The 16,550-nt window shown below is 34.9% G+C and overlaps 3 protein-coding genes across 7 annotated transcripts in view; 2 read left to right on the top strand and 1 right to left on the bottom strand.

Annotated features, from left to right (window-relative positions):
- Positions 1-16,550, top strand: part of LOC110384705 (blood vessel epicardial substance) — a 151,716-nt gene that overhangs the window by 24,785 nt on the left and 110,381 nt on the right. The window contains exons 1-5 of one of the 4 annotated variants that reach the window (XM_012694308.4): positions 6,607-7,528; positions 8,072-8,259; positions 8,503-8,636; positions 9,028-9,198; positions 13,898-14,021. In XM_012694308.4, the coding sequence (XP_012549762.2) occupies positions 6,903-7,528; positions 8,072-8,259; positions 8,503-8,636; positions 9,028-9,198; positions 13,898-14,017 (1,239 nt within the window). In that variant the 5' untranslated portion in view covers positions 6,607-6,902 and the 3' untranslated portion in view covers positions 14,018-14,021. Of the gene's footprint in view, positions 1-6,606; positions 7,529-8,071; positions 8,260-8,502; positions 8,637-9,027; positions 9,199-13,897; positions 14,022-16,550 lie in introns of those variants that run through there. The other 3 variants (XM_062675273.1, XM_062675271.1, XM_062675272.1) reach the window with 3 other exon arrangements.
- Positions 4,157-5,341, bottom strand: DnaJ-8 (DnaJ (Hsp40) homolog 8). The gene is given in 1 exon segment (NM_001163913.1): positions 4,157-5,341. A coding segment is annotated over 1 exon segment (1,017 nt). The 5' UTR covers positions 5,283-5,341; the 3' UTR covers positions 4,157-4,265.
- The window catches only part of LOC101745438 (max dimerization protein 4), a 398,245-nt gene continuing 396,058 nt past the window's right edge, over positions 14,364-16,550 (top strand). The window contains exons 1-3 of one of the 2 annotated variants that reach the window (XM_012694310.4): positions 14,364-14,572; positions 14,681-14,789; positions 14,881-14,910. In XM_012694310.4, coding sequence (XP_012549764.1) covers positions 14,518-14,572; positions 14,681-14,789; positions 14,881-14,910 — 194 coding nt within the window. In that variant the 5' untranslated portion in view covers positions 14,364-14,517. The remainder of the gene's footprint in view (positions 14,573-14,680; positions 14,790-14,880; positions 14,911-16,550) is intronic. The other variant, XM_012694311.4, reaches the window with a different exon arrangement.

Here is a 16,550-nt window from a genome sequence, read left to right as displayed (position 1 = left end):
TATCTTCCCTTGGCGGGATTCGAACCCGCGACCCCCTTGTGTAGTGACCATGTCACTTACCACTACACCAGACGGCCGTTAATCAATATAGCAGTTTTAAACGAGAGCGCTGGATTGAAGTGAAGTGTGATAGTAAGGCGCCGTTTTTTAAATCTTTCCACTAGCTACTGTGGCATCACCTTAATTTGCTTCCTTTCAGCGGACACTTAATACATTAAGATGATATGATTATAATTTACACTTCAAAAGTAACAGAACAGATAATTATTTTTAGAGCTGCACTCAGAGTTTTGTTTAAATATAATATAATAAATAAATAAAAATAACTTCTTTCCCTAATTATTATTATTTTTTAAAACTTTATCATTTTAAATATGGAGACCGTTGATTGTTCGCTTCTAAAGTTAGGTCCCGTTTTATTTATAAACTGTAGCGTTAAACACAGTTCACAACTTTGGGACAGTTCTGAAAATATAAATTTATAGAACTCGGGCTTCAGTCGTTTAGTCCCACGAGTTTTTTTTTAAACAAGGCAAACGGATAAGTAATAAACAGCACTAATAACGTGGAGTACATTAAATAATGCATTAAAATGTATACATAATAAAGTATCGTATTTATTGAAACCGATTAGTGAATCATAAAATTTAGGTAGGTATGTATTTTGATAAAATAATTTATAAAGTTTAATAAATCTGGCACACAATCGCTTAAGCTGGCATCAAAATACTTAAATTTATCATGCTTTTTATAGTACACAATTAAAAACAGTGTACATTTTTACTGGTGATAGGACCCTATGTGAGTCCGCGCGGGTAGGTACCACCACCCTGCCTGTTTCTGCCGTGAAGCAATTGAGACCTTAGATCTTATATCTCAAGGTGGGTGGCGCATTTACGTTGTAGATGTCTATGGCTCCAGTAACCACTTATCGCCAGGTGGGCTGTGAGCTCGTCCACCCATCTAAGCAATAAAAAAAAAACCTTGTGTTGCAGTCTACCTTCATACAAATCTTAATTTGCGTACACGTCAATGGATAGTGAATTCACGATGCACGTGCCCTCGGATTTTCGACCACAATAGGCCTCTAATATTAATCATAGTGTAGTTAGAATTTGTCAGTTAATCGAAAACCAGTGGATCTGCTTTTGTTGTTCGTTGTGGAAATCTCACAAAATTAAATATTCGGGTAAGTAGCATTAGGGTAACCATAATAATAATAATAGGTTTATTAAAACGACACATTTTGAAGTGTTAACAATGAAATGTGTGTTATTATGTTTTTTTAAGCCAAAATGTTTGAGAGTGAAAAACATTTTGATAGATCAAAAAATAACGTTATTTTTATCATTCGATATTTACCTGGAGATATTTGGATGAGATACGTTAGTGTACCGTTTCCACCCAAATATCCTTTTTTCTGTCTTTAGTATTTCAATACCTAATTTTTGTCCTTTTGTCTGAGTTTTCGATAAAATATTTAGTATTATATTTATTTCTCATAAATAATCTATGCATCCCGTGTATAAAAGTATTACATAATATGAGCCATTTAAAAATTAAGATATAGGTAGTAAATTTATGTAAGTGTGATATAATGTGGACATTGAATGTTGTAATTTTATTGATTGAAATGTGTACAAAATAATTATTTTGGACTGATTAAAGTATATTATTGTAGTATACTCTATTGATAGGACAAGTTTGATACGTTGTCTATGTGATTAGATGCTTGCGACTCGTTGGTACGCTAAGTTTATATAAAATTAATTAAAATACGTTTTTGTTCAATAATTTACGCCTATACGCATATAATACTCGTTTGCTCGTTTTCTTTAATGCCATAAATATAGTATTTAAATTGAGGGAGATATAGTTGTAACGCAGTGGATATCATAAAAAAAATCCAGGTACCTATACATTTTTTCCTTCTTTTTTAGAAACATATTTTAATATTTTATTTGCAGTAAATATCACTAACAATTAAACCAGAGCTTAATCTTGTTTTAAAATTTGTACACTATTAAAAATATGTTACCATAACATGTTACCAAGCAAAATAAAGTTTGAATGAACTTTTTAACTAACAACATTCATAATCTTAATCCAATTCTGAAAAACAGCCTTACATAACATTATTATTTATTGTTGAATTTGGCAACGGTCTCCCTAACTAGCGGAGCCTTTATGATCCCTAGCGTGTACACGTCTTGAGTTCAAATATTTAGTAAGTATAAAAAAATTAACGATGTATCCAAATTCATGTAAAACCACACGCAAGACTATCAGATTTTTTTAATGAAATGCGTTTTTTATTTTATATCAAATAATATATTATTATGATTAGAATAAATAAACAAGAGAAATTAAATAATAGTGATTAAGATAATAACTGTTACCACAACAATAAGATGATAAATCTAGGTCAAAATAAGAAAATAATAACGATAGTACATGAATCAAAGTGCCCGATAATGAATTTAAAAATTAAGTAGGTAAATCATATACCAATGTATTGAATGTTATTTTGATAATAGACGTATGTAATCTAAAGTAATTTAATTATCCAAGGCGTAAAATATTACAATAAAATCGACTTGAAACAAAACAGAATGACCTTGTAGCACTTTAATTAGATAGCAACTCACAGTAGTACAATTTTATTATCAATCATCTGTTACTATTCGGTTAGAACTTAGAAGCCCAGTGAAATTAGTTTGACGTTCACAAAATGTAGATTTTTTCCTCACTTCGTACACACTTTAGAGACATAATAGGTAATGATTGTTGAATAATTAAAGAATGATATCAATAGAGGGTTTTTCTAAACGTCCATAATGCATTCCAAAGATTCCTGTTTGATTCGTTTTCACTGCCATTTAATTATAAGACCGTACAATTTTCAATGACGCTGACGTCAGTCTTGGACTTCAGATTAATAACAGGTGCTTATGTTATAAAGGTGTTGCGTTAGTAAATTTTTGAAATAATTAATGCATTTATCATACAATTGATTACCGGAATTATCGTACCTAGATTTGTAAACCTAATGCCAGTTACAAACGAATTATAAATACCTAGTAAATATCTTAGAAATCAGGATACCGAACTGAGCAATTACAAGATTGTGTCGACGGACATTGAAACCCGCATTGAACGCATAATGGCGGGAAAAATTCAAAAACGGAATCTCATTTCAGTGTGTGTTTGCCATAAATGTCTAGTGTTTTTTTAAAGTAATATTATTGAAATTTTGTTATTATTCTGTGTTTTGCGTTGTTTACCGTTCGAATACCAAATGATGGCACCTGATTTCGAATAAACCAGAAACGAAACGCTCTTTCAAATTAAAGTTGTGACATCGATGGCTGCGATGACCCAGTTAATAAGTAAGAACCATTTGTTACGCTTTCTATTTCGATATCAAAATCCTTTTTATTGTTTATTGCTAACGTAACAACGTCTTTGTGTAGGATAGGTACCTAGTCATACTCTTTGTAAATAAATCGATGTAATTTACTGGTCTTTCTTATTTTGGAACTAGGTTTCCTACTCATTAATTTTATTTCAACTTTCATCACATTCACACCTTTGATGATTTAACATTATCTATAGAAAACACAACATGTTGGTAGGTACAGACTATGCTGTCCTCAAATCTCAGTTAAGTGGAAAAAAAGGAAATGTTATGACTTTCAGATAGTGTTAATTATAATATCTATGATGATTAGCTACGAAATTGACACCAGTTGCACTGTTATAAATCATAATGTATCAAGTAACAATTTCCGATTGTACCAATATTCTAAGAGCCTGCACTTGAATATAAGCTTGTGTACCTTATTCTAAAATTACTTAAAATTTAATATTACTAACAAGATTTAGCATACAAAAAAAATCCAATACCACCTTTGAGGGTTATCATTGGGCTGAAGATTACATCTTTATCAATATGTATTATTATATTTAAAATACTCATGTCGGCTCCTTTCTTAATCGGCCTACTACTTGGGTGTGGTGTTACAGTGTGAAAATTCTGATATTCTGATATTGTAATAGTTATCTGTTTGTGAACTTGCCCTGGTATTATTATTTTAAAATTTAAACAATTGTGTAATTATTAAGAAAGATGGTGAATAATGTAAGTACATTAAAATTATGTTTAAAAAATGTTTTATTATTGTAACATATAAGTTAACAACTTATAAAAAATCACCGATAGTCATACTTCAAACTTCTTTTAATCAATTACAATGCAGACACTATCATGAATCATCAAAAGTCATCCTCCCGATTCCATGTTGTTTAATGTACCTTCTGTACTGTTTGTATTTATTGTTATCAGCTAAAGCCTTCTTAGCTTCTTCATCCTTGATCTCTTTCCATATTTTAAAGTTTTCTTTTATCCACAATTCTTCATCAAGGTATTCTTTTTTTTCATATTCCTCTATTGCATCAAACTGGTGCGGTCCCATTTTCATATATTTCCTAATTAAGTAAAACTTTTCTTCATTGCCAAATGGTTGTTTTAATATGGTGTACTTCCAGATCCATCTCAGATACCAGTAAATGTAATATGCTATAGTGTAGGGCAAAATTATTAATTGAACCCACAAAATATCTACAATTTCAGGTTTGGCATAGGCTCCTTTAATGTCCATGTTTTCTTCAATCACTCTTCTAATTATTTTATCCTGTTCACTTTTAAGTTCTGCTTTTGATTTCCTATTCTTCTTACCTCCTTGTGACTCTTTTATCTCCTCTTTGGCAATTTCTAATGCCTTGTTCCTGTATTTTGGAACTGACATAAAATATTTTATTGCAGTGTCATACTTTGACCACGCACTGTAGTACTGTACTAATGATATGAGCGTTATAGTGACTGCAAGAACTATCCTAACATCGACTTTAGGTGCCATACGACGTCTGTAATACCGGTAGTAATGGGCATAATATTCTTGAGGGTTGTCAAGCATGTAATTGTAGTCAGACCTCTCTTCATCGTCACGTAGTATCTCGTAGGCCGTTGCTATTTCTTTAAACTTTTCTTCTGCTATTTTTTTATCTTCAGCTTTTCTGTGCAAGTCCGGATGGAATTTTTTAGCGAGTTGTCGATAACTTTTAGCGATCTCATTCTTGGTAGCCTCTCGCGTTACACCCAAAACTTCGTAACAATTTTGTTTCCCACAGTAAATGCCTTCGAGGAGATGATCGTGACTGTGTACTTCGATAAAATGCCATGCCAAACCCACTAACACACATAATTTAAATCTCGTAATCATATTGGCTTCAATTCATACTTGTTAACACTAAAGAGCGGTTTCTTTTACGTTATAAATAATTTCGTTACTTTTTTTATGTTAACAATTTTTTTACAGAGAAAATCGGCGTTTTTTTCGTATTTCTTCGTGGCTTACCCTTTCGTCACGACGATTTTTGGTGACTGACTTGAGAGTTGTCATTTGTCAATTTGTTGTCAACCGCACAACGTTGGGAAGACGATCTGCGATCGATTAATCGATATTATTTCAATACATTTATCAAATAAACATTTTCAAACAAAGTAAATCGCGATTCGAGATTTTTCTTCTTCGACAAGATTACAAGAGTGAATAAACATGGAAAAAATTAAACAATTTCAAATAAAATTGTTACAATTGTTGTTGTATTATTGTTAAAAATCATCACATCTTGAATGCTGCTCCCACCTCGCGATGTCTCAGATGTACAAGTTTCACAAATTAATAACACGTTTCACCTGGATTCCTCTTCCGCTTCTCGACACGGAGTCCCACTCCCGTTACGTGAGTGGCGATTGAAAAAGAAAAAGAAACTATTTTTATCAAATTGATTAAATGAAATTTTTTTCATACGAAGGAGGGATCAAAACGTAGTGAGAACGACATACTTCTTGGTAAGAAAAAAAATACTGGCAGGCATAGCTCTGATCCATATTTGTAATCTTAAAAAAAAAGAAAATATCTTCGATTCTCCTTTGTTTTTTTCTGAATGTAGTCATTTGTTTCTTCATTTCTTGGAAAAGTGCTGGACTCGGAGACTATGTAGAAAAAATAATTATTAAGTTATCAATAGTCATTATATTCTATTTCATTCTCACTACTTTTTGATCCTCCTAATAGATACTTGGCTATAAGACACTAATTGAGTCAGAAGAATGAATGACGATGAAAAAACGACGATGCTCCACTCTTTGTGTAGACAGCAAATAGTCGGAGGGAGTAGTGTTGTTGACTTACTTTCGAATAGTACAGTCTAGGGAAATAACGGAAATCAACAAATACTTGATGGGAATTTTTTGGTTGGATGGGAGTTTTGGTTATTTAGAGTTTCTGCAGGCTTAGCTGGTTACTGTTAATGTGTTATTCTGTGTTTGACACCTGTAAAAGTATAAAAGGTAGGAAAATCGTTGGACGTGGCTTATTCGTGGTTGCAAAAACTCAATTTCACTTCACTAATTTTTATTTTTTACTTATTAATACTATGTCTGAAAAAAATATCTATTTAATTTAGGAAAATTATTCAACAATTGATTCTACATAAAAAAATAATTACCCTCCATTTCACTGTAGAACTGAAATTTGGCTTATTGACAAGTGACATAATCGTAACTATGTGTTATATTTCCTTTGCTGATCCTATTGGGCAAATCAAACAAAAAAAGGTTATGTACCTACCGTACCTATATCATTGTTGACAAAATGTTAATTGTTAAATGAAACCTTTACGTATAACTACTACTGTTTTACGAAAATAAAAAAGAACACCATTTACTGAACTGTGAATAAAAAACTGTAATATGTAGCATAAATGTAAAACAAGACAAGAATTTTGCAATAAAACTTTCATTGAAAATCATTGCAATAAATTAGGATTTAGCCACAATGTTGGAAAATGTATTAGAAAAGTTTATTGATAATCTGTTTTTATTCATTACCGGTAAAAAGAAACCAAACGGGTGTTTACTTGTGAAGAAGCATTCGGATAACCTAAATACCCATGGCGACATTAGTTTTCCAAACACACCAAAACCGTGGTATGGTTTTTTAAAATGTAACTCGAATGAAAAAAACACACTATTGGAAAATCTAAATACTAGTTCGTTAAATTTAACTAATGAATCTAGAGGTTGGGAATTGCAAATATCTAAAGTAACAGAAGATAAAGAACGTGTTTATTTGTTCTTAGATCGTTCTAGTGCTGTGCGCATTGGCTTATTATCAGCTTTAAGAAATAACAATTTCATATCGACAAGAATAAATGTGACTGTTTCTACTGTATCAATCGATCCTGCTTGTGAAAATACCGATTGCTTGACTTCATTGCGTGTCGAATACGTTAAGAAAACTTTGGCGAATCTTTGTTCTGTGTTCGAACATCTTTCTTCTATAGTCGTCAGTTCCAAGTCGTCAAGTAATTATTCGAATTCGAAAAGAATGTTATGTGGTCCGGTATTGAATGCTTCAACTTTGGTTAAGGAAACGACTGTAACCGCCAAAGATTTGATCAAGTAAGAATTTTTTAGTCTAAAAGATATTTTTTTATTTCGAAGTGATGGTCAAGTTAATGGTACCATTCAAACTCAAATTGTGAGCTTATAGATATTGGTACTATTTCCTACATACATTTAAGGATCTCAGTATATACTAAACACATTTTGGGCTGTTATTAAGTATTTATATTTTATTTCTGTTTAAATTTGTTCTGAAAAATATTGCAATTATTCTATGTTCCTGACTATATTTTTGTGAAGTACTATTTACATTTAAAGCTTTATCAAAATTTCATTCATAAATTATTTATTAGTTAACAGCAGCAAAGCTTGTAGAATTGTACAGCATATGGATTAATTTTGTGGTTCAAAAAGACAATAGAACAAAATAAACATAATATAAAGCAAAAGCTTCAGATATGTCTTTCAATTTTAAACCCTTATTTGGTTATTATTTTTTGCAATGACTTTGACTTGTTGGAATAAATTATTGACTAAGACCATTGGATTTATGGTTTTTACCTGTTTAGATTTGACAGAAATTTTAATCATTTATTTTAGAAATAGACAAGAAGAAATGATGTCAATTGCTCAGCATAAGTATGGAGTGAGAATATCAGAAGATTCCAAATGGAAAGAGTTTATAGATCACTTAGGGGAATCAGCGGTAGTGTTTGAGTTACTCCAAACTAGACCGAGTAGTGCTGTTAAAATAAATATGAATTGTTCTTTAATGGGATCTAGTAAAGGTGAATATAAAGAATCACAGAATACAATACAACAATACAAACAATATTTATATATTTTATAGCAAATGCTCATACACCTAGTGGTGATGAGAGCCCAACGTGCCAATTTTCAATTAGCCTAACATTTATTACTATTTAATTCTGTGGAAGTCACATTATATGTGGTTAAGGTTTATAAATTAAAAAAAGATGTGTGAGAAAAGATGCTTCATGTATTATTACTATATTAATGTTTTGTTTTAGGAGCATCATTCATCCTGTACAACTGTGCGAGACTCGAGACAATTATAAGGACATACAATGAGAGAGTCAGTGAAGGGACATACCCAAGTCTGCCAGATTTCAACGAAACTGATTTTACTTTACTCACACATGAGGTATGCAAAAATTTTAAATTTATCAAACAAACATGCATCTTGTCTGGTGTTAAGTTTTATCAAAGTCCATGTCACTACATGAATGCCCACTGCCGACTGTCATACAAGAGCTTAAAGTCATAACTATATTGGGAAAAGAGCTGAGAGCCATAATTATATTGAGAAACACAATACTGGTGGTAAAGCATTTTATAGGCCTGTCTATTGCTGCATGTGAAATAGTCATCTTTTCCAGTTTGATCAGACCTCTGTTTTGTTTAGTCTCGAGGTGGGTGGCGGTATTGACATTACAATGTCAAATGGTTTTGGTAAACATTTCACACCATCTGAGTTGAGTTCATTGAGCTCTCTATGCAATATCAAAAAATAAAATGGAATTGTTTTTTTATAGGACGAATGGTATCTTATCTTCAATTTTATATTGGGTCTTCCTTCACTCCTGAGCAGTTGTGTAGACTTAGAAGGTTCCAAATGTGAATTCAAGCCACATCAGATCTGCAGTTTTCTATGCTCTATGGTTAGAGTATTCAGCCAGTACTACAGAAAAATTCGGATATTAACGGTAAGCTACATATATATTTTAATCAAATATATACTATAAAAAATAGAAAAGAATGTCATAAATTTAATGAAATAGCAGTTAAAAACGAAAAAACATACTTTAATGCATGATAAAGTATATCATGCAAATCATAATAATATATTTTTTCTGTGGATGATCCTAGTCAAAATATTATGCCGAAGTAATAGTATCATTGTTTTATCATCAGCAATAATGTGTAAATTTTAAAATACATAGGACACCTTAAACTTTGTAAAACTTAAGTTGCAAGATTCAGTATATAGATAGAGAGATACCGGTCAAGCTAATAAAAGCCCGTTAGTATTAACGGAATTCTCATAGACCGATTTACATAATGTGCTTAGGAATGAAGATACAAAACCCTCACTGGGTGCCTGTTTATGGATTTCAGAAAAAAAACAATTTTACTATTTCACTTAATGCTTGGTTACTGGAGTTCATAGACATTACAATGTGAGTGTTTCCTCCCATCCGGAGAGTTGAGGTCGAAGGCTTAACTATATCCTATAAGGGCGGTTTCAGTCTTTGAAAGTGTAGTTCAACGCATGACTGCTTCGGGACAGAAGTGACGCAATGGCCCTACCAACTCACATCGTAATTCGATCATATGAGTCGACTATTATCAAAGCCGGCAATGTGACTTTTGGACAATTATTGGTAAATCAGAAAAACGAATTATTGACTTTGTATTCCATTGGCAGTCACAAAACTCTTCTGAACGACATCTTAGATAAATAACAGGTTAAGTATTAACCTTTATTTAATGCAGGTTTTGAACCGTATTCTTTGAAGGAGACGATTATATTCAAATCAATCTGTATTGACATATCAATAACATTTTTTTGTCCAAATGCACAGATTGCCACCTTTGATAATAGACGACTCATATATACAACTAGTGAATTTAAGTAGTAGTTCGTCGGTGAACTATAGTTTTCAAACTGTGTCAGAAATACACAGTTTCAACATTAAGGTGGTATGGAAATTACTGGTGGTAGGACCTCTTGTGAGTCCGCACAGGTAGGTACCACCACCCCGCCTATTTCTACCGTGAAGCAGTATTGCGTTTCGGCTTAAAGGGTGGGGCAGCCGTTGTAACTATACTGGGACTTTAGAACTTATATCTCAATATGGGTGGCGCATTTACGTTGTAGATGTCTATGGTCCCCAGTAACCACGTAACACCGTTTTCAGATCTTGTATTTTTTCATTTCCCACTAAATATTTTTTAGAGACATCGAATCCGCTTCCGCAATTCACTGTACATAGTACATATAAAGTCAAAAGCTTAAAACCAAAATTAAATTACTGATAGAATAATTTATAATTTTTGACCCAGAACTCTTAAAAGCGAATTGGGATGTTAATGTACGAAAGAAAAGAAACAAAACCTTTTTTTTTAAGCACACCTTTGATTCGGCAGCAATTTAAGGTGTACCCCACCATTCCTACTGTTTGACAGTGAACAGCTTGTTCAGTGATAGTTTTGAAAATGTTTCTACTGCATTAACGCCAGTAGCCACAACTCTTCGATTATTCAAAGTCACTAAGTGTCTTCTTGTCTTGTTAGATATCTTATTACCCATCAGCGAGAATATACCGAACTGTTTAGAATTTTTCCTTTTTTTTTTAAATTTAGAACTGCTATAATATTATGAATATGTCTAAGTTGACGTTTAAAAAAAAGACGTTTAAGTAATAATATAAATATAAAATATCCTAAACAAAAAAATCATAAAAAAAACCGAGAACTTTTCTTTCTTTTTTATTGCCCTTGTAGGCAGACGAGCATATGGCCCACCTGATGGTGATGGTTACCGTCGCTCATGGACTTCAGCAATGCCAGGGGCAGAGCCAAGCCGCTGCCTAAAAAGAAAGAGAGATAATTAGAAATCCCAACAAACACTCAACATATATTTTTATTATAATTTGAACGTGTCCGAGGTGGATCTCCATAGTCTGAGCTCCAGCTTCGAAAACCGACCACATCTCTGTAATGCCTAATCCATACTTATTATTATAAATATAAAAGTCTGTTTGTTTGTCCTTCTATCACGTCGAAACGAAGCAATGGGTTGATATGATTTATTTAAATGATAGTACATATTTTAGTCAGGACAGTGACGTAGGATACCTTTTATCCCAAAAAATATCTCATTTACACGGCAAACTACACTGGTACTTTCTCTTGATTAAGCGGACTGAGTCGGATATCAGCTAGTATATAATATACCTAATATATTTTTTTTTATTGCATAGATCGGTGGACGAGCTTACAGCCCACCTGGTGTTAAGTGGTTACTGAAGCTCATAGACATCTACAACGTAAATGCGCCACCCACCTCGAGATATAAGTTCTAAGGTCTCAGTATAGTTACAACGGCTACCCCACCCCTCGAACCGAAACGCATTACTGCTTCACGGCGGAAATAGGCGGGGTGGTGGTACCTACCCGTGCGGACTCCCAAGAGGTCCTACCACCAGTGATTACGCAAATTATAATTTTGCGGGTTTGATTTTTATTACACGATGTTATTCCTTCACCGTGGAAGTCAATCGTGAACATTTGTTGAGTACGATTGGTACCCGCCTGCGGGATTCGAACACCGGTGCATCGCTACACACGAATGCACCGGACGTCTTATCCCTTAGGCCACGACGACCACAAAATTATATTACTTATATACCTAATATTACTTATATACCTAATACATATACCTGTTCTCTTTGGTCTAGCTAGTGGGTAGTAAATTTGAATGGAGCACGTGACCCGAGTTCTATTTCTGGTTTGATTCAGTATTTCTGTCAATATTTGTTATTCAGAACCCGAGTATGTTTTCCGATGGGTGTTTTTGATACTCAAAACCCAATAAAAATCCTAACTAGGAGCTGTTACGCGTTTTTATTCATTTTCAAATGATGTGACCCGATGTAAAACCTTCATACGAGGTTTTTTTTATTTTATGATTATTGCTTAGATGGTGGACGAGCTCACAGCCCACCTGGTGTTAACTGGTTACTGGAGCCCATAGAAATCTACAACGTAAATGCGCCACCCACCTTGAGATATAAGTTCTAAGGTCTCCAGTATAGTTACAACGGCTGCCCCACCCTTCAAACCAAAACGCATTACTGCTTCACGGCAGAACTTAAGGAGTCATGTGGGCGGCTGCATGACTGACATTGCTGACGTCCTTGAATGATGATGACCACACTATTAGAAAAGCTGTATGCTCATATGTCCATAAAATCGATAATAAATATTTCTGCCCTCTACTTTTCCCCCTAAATGAATAGTTAAGCATAGCGGCTATCTTAGTATCGCGCGTGACAACTTAATATCAGACGATGAGCTCGCCCATCTTCTAAGGCAATAAAAAAATCAAATAGCAGTTGCTCAGTATTACATATTGCACTCTCCGAGATTGGATGCCTTCCCTTACCACAGACCTTACCACGTATACGTCCGATATCACAATAAAAAATGGCAAAATCTATTTGTACCGGAAAGCAATCTTACGTATTTTCCAAATGATTGACCAGATGGCATAGTGGGTAGCGTCCCAAGACAGCCGGGACGAGGGTCGTTGGTTCGGTTCTCATTGCAGACAAACAATTTTGCGACGTGAACAGATTTGTTTGTTTCTTGTCCGGATGTTTTAATATATTAACGTAAATGTCTGGTTTCTTAGTGCAGGAGCGACCTAGCTTAGGATCAGGTGACCATGCGTGATTTTTCTCTGTATCTTCATTTACAGTAGGTAATTAAATTACAATTTCCTTAACAATTAACATTTTATCTGTCCGAAGGTCAAACACAGTTCCTATCGGGAACTATTATTATTGACTGCATTAGCTGTTTAACACGTTTGCTCATATTTTCCGCTTTTCGGCTGCAGACACGCGTAAGGTCTACTCGGTTGTAAGTGTTACTGGAAAGATGAAGGAGCGAAGTTGACTGGAAATCCACTCTGCATAGGTTTCGCTTAGGTGAAAATTCTTCATAGCGCTCTCTAAGCAGTTTACTGTACAAGCTCTTGCTAGGGCAGATGTTAGCAAAGTTTCCAAGGCTGAGTCCCGTGAGATCGCCTACACCCTCGGTGAAGCCAGTATAAACCCTAGAGGCTTACTGGTGTTAGGACGTCTTGTGTGTCCGCGCTACCACCACCCTGCCTATTTCTGTCGTGAATCAGTAATGCATATCGGTTTGAAGGGCGAGGCAGCCATTGCACTTTTTTTATGCTTGAAGGATTACTGGTGGCCCTGAGGCCTTTCCAGTTTCATCAGGACAGGTGGGCGAGCAAAGGCTCAGCCAGGTAAGCCGTCCTTAGAATTCATGTCAGGGTGAGTGGCGCATTTACGTTATAGATGTCTATGGGCTCCGGTAACCACTTAACACCAGGCCGTGAGCTCGTCAACCCAGTAAACTAAAAATAATAATTTACAATGGTGATTATTAAACTACTACGAGATCTTTTAGCCAATTTTTGTTATTGTCCAGCAGGTAGGCATAACACGTCTTCCCCCTTTACAAATACTCATCTATATGATTACAAATGCAATTCTCCGAACAATCGATGTGGAAGAACATTCCTTGTTTGGCTCTGCATCGATTTCCATCTACGTTCACATGACTTGGGCGACACACCCTAAGCGTAGAAATGTATCATTGTTACAGGAACCAAGGAAGCATCTGCTACCGGTCATGTTCGCAAGAATCCATATGTTGATTATATTGAATGATACATTGAAAACGTGCTTGAGAATATTGAATATTAAAAGTGTTTCGCAAATGTGACATAGTCGTTTTAATTTTTTAAGTATAAGTACAATGAAAACAAAGTCAACGTACTCTATTATTTAAAGCAATAATGGATGTCTAGACACGTATTATTTTGAAATGTTATGTGAAATCGTGAAATGTGTGCTTATTATCTACAACAGATTGTTAAAAACCAGCCAGTTTCGTTAAAGCGAAGAGTTACCACTTCACCAAGAGCAGCGCATACGAAAAAAAAAATGTTTTGTTTGGAAACACAAAGTTCACGTGATTGACCCAGGTATTTTATTGTAGGCATCGTGTGCCGCGATTGGCTTGCCGAAGCGGCTCCGAGTGGCGCCGACAAATCACGAACCGTTCCACACGGTCTCGCGTCCCCGACTAGTTCAGTGTGTTTTTGACGTCCGTGCACGCTGTCGTGGATCTCTGAGCGCCCTGAGATACTTTTATTAATAGTTTCATTCGAGTGAAGTCGAGTGTCGTTCGTGACCGCCGTGTTTACTCCGCGTACCATTAAAATGAGCATTGCCGATTTAATCCAAGCCGCCGAATTCATCGAACGCCGTGACCGAGGTATTTTGTTTTTCTTTGTTCGAATTGTCAAACGACACGCACACGTCAAAAATGGCACCCGTCTATTTTCGCCCGTAGCGTAATCAGCTGATATTGACGGAATTGCAGTTTTGTTCATTGCAGACGCGGAACACGGTTACGCCTCGGCGTTACCTATATACGAAGATCCCAAGCCGGGGGGGAGACGTCCGAAGACGAAAAAATCGCAGGGAAGCAGGTGAGTCGGCCGTCTAGTGATAATAATAGTGAGTGCAGTGAGTGATAAGTGTTTACGTGACAGTGCCGTGATGTTATGTTTTTTGTTACAGGACTACACATAACGAATTAGAAAAGAACAGGTATGTCGTGATGTTTGTTATTTTTGTGTGGTGTTTTAAACGGGGCGGGATGGCGGCGCGATGTGGTTGTCGCGTGGTGCGCTGACCTTGGCACTAGCGGCAAGGGAGTGCATGAGTTTAATGTGACGGCCGCGCGACTTGCAACCCATTTGCCAGATCCGAACCGAAGGGTTCTTGTTACGATACGCTTCTGTGCCGCGGTGTTTAGTGCGATTCTGTTTTATTTAGTAAGTACTAAGAGAACGGATTATGTAAAAAGCGATTATATGGTTTCAAAGGCATTCACGGTTATAGTCTAACAAACAACATTAACGTTGTTTATGTTAAGAGTTTTTTTTTCAAAATATTAAAGACTTAACCAAAAAGGGGAAAACGGGGTTCACTTTTAAAAATGTATTCTCTTAAGAAATTTGTTCGGAAAATTTTATGTGATTTTCCTCAATCTTATTAGAACGTAGGACGGTTTTTCATAATTTTTCCAATCGTACAAATTTAATAGTCACTGTTTTTTTTATTTGGTTTTCGTGAGGCACAATTTAAATTGGTTTTACGTTTCGAGTTTTACAGTATTCATAGACGCGACGAAAAAAAAAAATGCGATTGTTGTGTGTGAGTGACCACGAAAACTGTAAAACTGTAATCTGTTCGGAACGGAGAAAATAATATGTTACGTTAACGATAAAACTTTATCTGTATGTTAAAAAAGAAAGGATCGTGATTAAGATTTATAATTTAAAATATTTATTAATACAGTGAGTTATTCCTTTTTTTCACGCGCGTCGCTTGATATATTGTATGTTTTGTAAATTTTGTAAATACGAACGCACGCGGGTTTCAGTTCTGATAAAATCTACTTAATTAATGATTTACGATTTTGTTTTTTATTTTTTTCATTATACTCTCATTGGTTACATGAAGTTTAGTAATTAATTGTGTTTTTTTTATCTACTTAGTATTGTTTAATGGTGATAAGTATCATGCAAACCCGCACGGGTAGGTCATCTTCCTTCCCGTTTCTGTAGTAGGTAGAAGTAATTTTCGCAGCAGTAATGCGTACCAGTTTGAAGGGTGGGGCAGATGTTAAACTATTGAGACTGTATCGCACGTATCGAAGTGGGTGACGATATTAACATTCATAAAAGCAATAACGAAAAAAACACTATTTTTTGTATGCTAAACATTATAGCCTGTCGGACATTGATTGAGGAATATTTTGGCATAAGTTAACTGGTGGTAGGTTATTTATAATTCTGCCGCGGTATAGTGATGCATTCCGGTGTCCAATGTATGATAGTGTTTACAATGTCATTACCAGAGACCATTACCTCGCGTCTCCATGTGGGTGCCGGCTTTCACGTAGCAATGTCTACGAATCACTTAAAAATCAAGTTCGTCTAGTATTCTCCTAGGGTTTTCCGAGTCATAGACGTAATTGAAACTGCTTTAGCGACGACAGTGTCGTTCGCTACCACGAAAACTGTAAAGTATTGAAATGTCGGGGACTATTATAGCTATAAAAAAATAATGACTAGAATAAACTATAAAATAACTTTTGCGGGTGATGTATTAAAATCATGGGCTTCAAATTGAGTGCCTCCATTGCCATGAAGTCGAACAAATAAAATCGCCTCCTCCATATA

Source organism: Bombyx mori, chromosome 23 (genome assembly GCF_030269925.1).
Source record: "Bombyx mori chromosome 23, ASM3026992v2".
Lineage (NCBI taxonomy): Eukaryota > Metazoa > Arthropoda > Insecta > Lepidoptera > Bombycidae > Bombyx > Bombyx mori.
This window is presented reverse-complemented; position numbering and strand designations above follow the sequence as displayed.